The sequence below is a fragment of the Echinops telfairi genome, unplaced genomic scaffold (assembly GCF_000313985.2).
Source record: "Echinops telfairi isolate 266 unplaced genomic scaffold, ASM31398v2 ScPeMD7_7458;HRSCAF=8496, whole genome shotgun sequence".
In the NCBI taxonomy this organism is placed as follows: Eukaryota; Metazoa; Chordata; class Mammalia; order Afrosoricida; family Tenrecidae; genus Echinops; species Echinops telfairi.
In genome coordinates this window covers 48412980-48420385 of record NW_022111358.1, presented here as the reverse complement: position 1 = coordinate 48420385, position 7406 = coordinate 48412980, and the positions used below count along the sequence as shown (strand labels likewise).

The 7406-nt window shown below is 60.6% G+C and overlaps 1 protein-coding gene across 1 annotated transcript in view; it reads left to right on the top strand.

Annotated features, from left to right (window-relative positions):
- The first annotated feature begins 220 nt into the window (after window positions 1-220).
- TIMP2 (TIMP metallopeptidase inhibitor 2) overlaps window positions 221-7406 on the top strand; it is a 23103-nt gene continuing 15917 nt past the window's right edge. The window contains exon 1 of the mRNA XM_045299688.1: window positions 221-241. Within this exon, the coding sequence (XP_045155623.1) occupies window position 241 (1 nt within the window). The 5' untranslated portion in view covers window positions 221-240. The remainder of the gene's footprint in view (window positions 242-7406) is intronic.

Below are 7406 nucleotides of genomic sequence, written 5' to 3'. Positions count from 1 at the left end.
TCACTGGTGGCTTAGCTCGGGGCCGAGGTCCCGGCCAAGGTTTCCCGAAAACCCCATGTTGTCTTTTGGACCCGTTGTGCATACCAACGGCACCCTCATACTGGAGTCCCTGGGTGGGGGGCACGGATGATTAAAGGGTGGTCAGTTAGAGCCCACTCTGGGGCCACTCCCAAGACAGGCCTGGAGCACTGCTGCTAGAAGTTCTCCCCTTGAAGACCCTCTGGAGCAGTCGACGACCACAGTGAGCAGACCGGGCATTCAACATGGGAAGCAGGGCAGGGAGAGGGAAAGAAGGAAGGGGGGTGTGCTTCCAGCAGGGCCGGAGCTGCTCCCTGTGAGCCTGGGAATAGGGGAGCATGGACCTGAGTGCATGGGGGGGCTCCCATCCCCAGCTTCACTCCACAGCCCTCTCCAGCCCCCAGACCGGCTGGGTTGAACTACTGGCTGCATGCGGAGAGACAAGACCGCGCTTGGCCGGCAGTCCATTCTCCAAGGAGATGTCTACACTCCGCTCCCGGAGCTGCAAAGCAGCCTCAGGCCACCGCTCCGAGAGCAGGCAGAGCTGGGTGTCCATTAAACTTTATTTACAAAAGCAGGAGGCAGGCTAGACCTGGCCCACAGGCTGTAGTTTTCGGAGCCTGGATGGATGTTGAGATGAGACCGCTCCTGAGCCTGTATCTCTCCCTCCCTCCCCTGTCCACATCTCAGAATCCACCCTCCCTGGGCTTCTGAGTGCCAGCCACATAGACTCAGCGGCTCACCTGTCCGCCGGGTCAGCGTTGGACCACTAAAGGTTGGCTATTCAAACCCACCGCTGGAGAAAGAAGAGGCTGTCTGCTCCTGGAAAGACTGATAGCCGTGGAAACCCTGCAGAGCGCCACCCTCGTGGCAGTGGGTGGTCCCGAGTGACAGTTCAGGAGCCCTGATGTGCAGTGGGTTAGGCTAAGGACATCAGTTCGAAACCACCAGCTGCTCTGAGGGAGAAAGATGAGACTTTCTACTCTCAGAAAAAGAAAGAGATTGATGTCTCAGTAACCCACAGGGGCAGGGCTGCTCTGTTCTAGGGTCGCTATGAATGGGAATCTGCTTGATGACTGGGTTTTTAAGGCTTTGAGGTGGAGCGGTTTAGTGAGCGTTGGGCTGCTGCTAACCACAAGGTCAGCGGTTCAAACCCACCCAGCTGCTCCTTGGGACAAGGACAGGACTGTCTGCTTCCATAAAAACTGACGGGCTCGGAAACCCGTGGATAGGGCTGGGGTTGCCTCATGGCAGTGGGTGGGGTCACAGTGACGAAACCTGTCTGTTGGGGGCTTAGGGGAGGCAGGGGTCGCTGTGTCTTGGGAAATCGGGCAGCTGCTGGACACCGTGTCCTGGGTCTGGTGGAGGGACAGCCCAGCCATCCCGGGCAGCCTGCATGTGCCATCGCATGGGACTCAGGGCCCCAGGCTGATTCCCACTTGCGGTCCAGCCCTGGCCCGCCTCTCCTTCCGTCCTCTGCTTCTGGAATGTCCTGAGTCTGGGCTGCGAAGCCACCCCACAGTTGGATGGAAGCCCAAGGCTTCTCCCACTCTCCAGCCAAACAACACCCCTTTTGTGTGTGTGTGTGTGTGGGTCATCGGCGTCCCCTGGGCAGCCCAGCCTGGCCTGTTTTGTTGTTGTTGTTGTTGGCAGGGGGGGTGGGTAAAATTGCAGGACACAGAAAGGGCGCTATGGGGGTGGCTGGATGTGAAGCTGGGGCCACCGAGGGACGGAGCCATTGGGTGCTTCAGGGCGGGGGCCGTGGTGGCGGCGTCCGGGAAGCTGCAGTCTGGTCCGTTTCTGTTTCCATTTTCGGAGGGGGTGTTTGTGGCTAGTGCCTTCTAGGTGAGGAATCCCCCAGGCTGGCCACTCAGGAGCTAAAAGTAGCTGCGACAACTGGCAGAGAGATGGGAGGTGGTGACTGTGTCCACTGTCACCCCTACCCCTTGTCCAGGGCCAAGACACCCCCTCCCCCCAATCCAGTCCTATCCCCACCATTAAGGGCCTGCTCTGCCAGGCCAGTGGTGTAAGGGGCCAGCCCACCTGGAATGGCACCCCCCCGCTTGCCCCCAAATAAAGAGGTGGCTCTTTGGCAGTTCCCTGGGGGTAGGGAGGGCAAGTAACTTCCCACTGCTGTCCCTTGGTCGTGTCCACGGGAGGATAAGGCGCCGCTCTGGCCACCTTGGCCCAGCTAGGCTATAGTCCAGTAGCAAAGACTAGGCGCCCTGTGGGGAGGTAAGAGCCCGGCCCACCAACCTTGTTCTGTGGCCTCCAGCAGCCAGAGAAACATCTGGGGGCAAGGACCTTAATCTCTGCCCGGGGCATGGGCAGCAACTCTGAGCTTCCTCCTCAGCCCCGTGCTCCACCTCCAGCCATCGTCCCCACATGCCACCTACCTCCCTGTACCATCACCCCCTGCCTGACTCCCCGCGGGCACCTGCCTCATGCTCCCGTATCCCTACAGGGCGACTAGCATGGCCCACAGCTCAGCGCAGACAGCTGACCACGCTGCCTGGAAGAGTTCTGGAAATGCCGTGAGACTGTGCCTAGCACAGGGCGAAGCCCCCCAGCCTGCTATTAGGCTTTACCCTCCTGTGGGTTTGTCCTCTCTGAACACTACGTCTTCTAGAACTTTCCAGAAGCAGTGTGCATCTGAGCCCTGGCGGGGAGTGGGGCAGGGGGCATGACTTCTCTGTTTCTGCCCCGCCTCAGGAGTCCTGCTCCCCAGCTTGCAGATCCCATGGTGCAGTGGTCCCAGGCCCACAGGGCAGGGGGAAGGGGGTGCCCCCCCACAGGGCCAGATCAGAAGCCAGGAGCTCTGTGCTTCCTGGGAATTGCTCGGGGAGTGGGCAGGGCCTGCTGCTCCAGGGGTCTGTCTGTCGTGCACCTGTCTCTCCTGTGCCACCGTATCCTCCCCCACCCCCACCCCCGGTGTGTGTGGAGCTACAGCCCCTGACTCAGATGCCTGTGACAGGAGGAAGGGACTGCTTGCCGGTGGGCATGGGAGGGTGACCCTGTTCTCACACCGAACAGATAACACCCAGATTGTGTTAAACACTGTACAGAGAGGGGTGCCCTGGCTGGAGGCGCCACCTAGTCGATTCCAGGTCACAGCACCCTGCAGGACAGAGCAGGACCACCCCAGAGGGTTCCTGAGGGCGGAGTTTGTACACAGGCGCCAAGATGGCATCGCGGGTCACATGGTCAGCTAACAGCAAGGGCAGCGGTTTGAAATCACCAGCTGCTTGGAGGGAGAAAGATGAGGCTGTCTGCTCCCGTAGAGATTGACAGTCTCAGAAACCCACACAGGCAGCTCCCCTCTTCCTATAGGGTCACTCTGAGTGGTATTGAACTTGATAGCCGCGGGTCACCTGTATGGAAGTGGACTTTCTCCCAAGGAGCAGTGGATCCTGGGTTCACACCGCCAGCTTTGTGGTTAGCTGTGAAGCATTGAACCGCTGTGCCCTAGGCCGCCTCATGTCCAGACCCACAGGTGTCTGGGGACCACAGAGAGAAGTAAGCCTTAGGGCTCCCGAGTCTGTCAGTCTTTGCCCTCAAAGCGGCTGCTGGGTTTGAACCTGACCCATCAGCCTCCAAGTGCCTGACCACTGGGTCACCAGGGCACCTTTCTGGAAGGTCTGTGCACATGTAGGATTGTCAGGGTGGACTTGAAGGTCCTTGGTTTGTGTCACGGTTTTCCTTGGTCAGCAGGGCCTCTCCCTCCACCCCCTGCTGCTGTGGGGCCCTCGGCTCCTGCCCCCACCTGGCCATGTTCCCAGGCTATGGGCAGAGCAGGATGCCCACCATCATAGCCAAGGACTCCCAGTGTGGGGGACAGGTGGGCTGTAGGCTCCAGCAGCCAAGCCAACCAGCCAGGAACAGGAAGCAGGCATGGCGGAGGGGGCTACTGGAGTCCTGCTGTCAGGGACCCCAGATTCTCTGTCTCTGAGAAATGCAGCCACTGAGCTGGGCCCACGGGAGCCCCTGTGCTAGCTAGTGGCAGGGGGAACCCAAAACTCCAGCCTGGAAGGAAAGGTGCCCCCCAGATTCGCAGCCACCCTCTCAGTGCCCCCACCTCACCCGTGGGGCATGGGCAGGGCAGCCGCTGGGCCCAGCCCCCTCCTGGTGGAGAAAGTACAGCGGCAGCTGGCCCACAAAGCCTCCCTGTTCTCAGCAGGGCCTCTCAGGACCTGGCATTTTTTTCAAATGATTCAGCAGCACATGAGCTGCAGGGTGGAGGCTGCAGAGCCGACCCAGGCCCCTGGTGAGATCCCTGCCAGGCCCATGGGAGCTCAGAGTTCGGGCCTGCCAGAGCTATGAGAGTGGGGGAGGCTGGCTGCTGTGGGGTCCTAGGACTGCAGTGGGGAGAGACTGGGGCCCTATCAGAGCTGCAAGGGGGGATGCTGGGTGCAGGGGTTCCATCAGAGCTGCAAGTGAGAGGCTGGGTGCTGGGGTCCCTGCAGGGTGGAGGGTGAGTTCTGGTGTCCCTGCAGGGGGAGAGACTGGGTGTTGGGGTCCCATCAGGCTACAGGGTGGAGGGTAGGTGGGGTCCTGCCGGGGCTGCAGGGAAGCTGAAGGGCTGGGGTCTGGAGGCTGGGGCCCAGGCCATTGCCCCTCCAAGCCCTGGGCAGATACCTTGGTGTATTAGTGGATGATGTTGGTCCCCTCCTGTCTCGGAGGGGAGATGAGCAGACAAGGAGAACTGGTCACCATGGAGACGGGCACCCAGCTGCTAGCCTCTCACCATCTGTGTCCAAGCCACGCAGTGGGCAGCAGGGCGGGGCTGGGGCCACACCGCTGGTTCTGGGTCTCTCCCCTCCTGCCCACACCTTCTACCACCACCACCCCAGTCTTCTGTGGGGTCACTGCTGCTCCAGGTGTTTCTGCCCCTGGTGTGAGTCACTGTGACCACATGTCCAGCAATGGAGGGGCCACTCTTGGCATTTCCCAAGGGGTCTCTCCTGCTGACACCCCCCCCACACTCCCCACCTGGCCCTGTCATGGGCTCTCAAGAGAGGAGAGGTCTAGGGGACCCCCGGGGTGTCTCTGGACCCCCCCAGCAGCTGCATGGAGGGAAGAATTCTCCCACAGCTGTTTTAATTACTCAGTGACAGCCTCCCCCCTCTGTTAATCCCTCATCTCCCTAAAAGGAGTGAACTTGGAGGGGCCTGCTCTGCCCTTCCCCGCAGAGCTGCGTCGGCTCTGTCCACCGAGGGGAGCTTGGGAGAGGGGGCTGGGCGCGGGTGCTGGCCTGCCCACAAAAGCCCGGGCTTGAGATCAGCAACACGGGCGCCCTGCTGGCGGCACCCTCCTTGTGCAGGGCTGCAGGGGTGTCCAAGGCCCACCCGAGCCCAGTCCCTTCCGTCTCACCAGCCCGGCAGGCCATGGGGTCTGCCCCTCTGATCAGGGAGCCGCCCGCCTGCTGAGCAAGAAGCTTGTGCTGGCCACCGCCACTCTAGTGTTGCCAGGTGCCTCCAGTTGATCCCGGCTCATAGTGGCCCCCTGGTTTCCGAAGCGGCCGTCTCACGGAGCAGGTGGCCAGGACTTGTCTCCCAAGGGTCCCTGTGTGGATTCAAACAGCCAGCTTGCTGTTAGCAGCCAAGAGCTCTTAACGAATACGCTCCAGAACCCCAATGACATGACAGTCGTTGTGTGCAAACTGGGTGTGGGGGGGGGGGGGGGCGGTGCCACAGCTACCTCCAAACCTCATCACTTCCCATCAAGCTCAAAACCAAAATCCCCAACTCACTGCTGGAGAGGCTAAGTGACCCTACAGGACAGGCTAGAACCGCCCCAGGGGATTTCCAAGACTGTCGCGGAAGTAGGAAACCTCCTCTTTCTCCCGAGGAGCCACTGGGGGTTTCAAACTGCCCACCTTGAAGTTCACAACCCTATGCTTAATCCACATCACCACCAGGGCTCCTTAGAGCTGCTGATGGGCTTGGCTTATTTATTCCCTGGCATCTCTATGGACAACAGCACACAAACCAAACCCACTGCCGCAGAGCTGACTCCAACACCTACCGGGCCAACCGCCCCCTGGGGCCTCCGGGACGCCGCCATCTTTATGGGCCAGGGTAGTCTCATCTGCCTCCGCCAGAGCTGTTGGTGAGTTCAAACAGCCGGCCTTGCGGAGGGCACAGAGTGCACTGCGCTCCTTTTCCACGACTCAGGAGGGAAGGAGACCAGTGGGCTGAGCAGGGGCGGGGGTTGGGGAGGCTGAGGCACAGAGAACCATGGTGCAGGGCCCTTCTGGCTGGTTGCTATCTGGCTCCTTTGAACGTGACTGACCCACAGTCCTACCGACATCTGAGGACATGCTGGGGACAGCCTGGTGTTACCCCGCACAGTCTGAGGACCCCCGTCCTCCAGACCACCGTCCCTCACCTCGGACTTTCCTTCCAGCGCTTTCCCACCCGAGCCGCCCGGCCCAACTCCATAGGAATTGTCTTCACAAGCTCCCTGGTGGGGGCGGAGGGTGACATCATGTGGTCTCCTCAGCCTGGCCTGCTGGGGCGCTGTGGTCACATGTGCTTTGAGTTAGGTTGAAGCCTGCACACGTCGGTAGCCAGCATCTGGCTGGGTATGTCACGCTGGGCCTCACACCAGCCAGAACAAGGCTGCCCCTGGCTCCCTGTGGGAGTAGGGGTCCGGGGGGAGAGCGAGAGCAGCCCCTTGGGACGGACCCCCACACCAGGCAGGAGCTTAGAAGGTGCTGCATAAACCTGTCTCCTGCCTTGCTTTTCCCCATTCAAACCACCAGCTCTAATTAAGATGAGACTCCCCTTGCACCCATCAGAGCACCCGCTGTCCGTTTGAACGTGCTCGCTCTCTTGCTCAGAGCTGTGTCCTGGGTGCCACCACCACCGAGGTGGGGTGATGCTTTCTTCTCCCCAAAGAGCATCCTCCTCAGCACTCACTTCTCAGCCTACCTGTCACCCCCAAGCCGGATCCCATCGCCGTGGCTTCTATTCCAATACAGCAACCCCACCGCACCTTACATGACAGAGTACGACCACCCTACAGGGTGGCTGGGACTGAACTGCTGGCCTTTCAGGTAGCAGCCTAGAAGTTGACCGCCGAGCCACCAGGGCCGCTCCCAAAGCCTTAAGCAACCACTCATGCACTCCCTGTTCCTGTGGATTTGCCTACTCCGGTCCCTCTGTCCCGAGCCCTCGTGGCAGAGTGGTTATGCAGTGGGCTGCTATCTGCAAGGGGAGCAGTTCAAACCACCAGTCGCTCCGCGGGAGAAAGACGGGGCTTTCTACTCCTGTAAAGAGTTACCGTCTCGGAAATTCACAAGGCAGTCCTACCCTGTCCTGCATGGTTGCCATGAGCCAGCGTTGACTCGCAGGCAGTGCCTGTGCTATATTGTGGTTTGCTTGTTT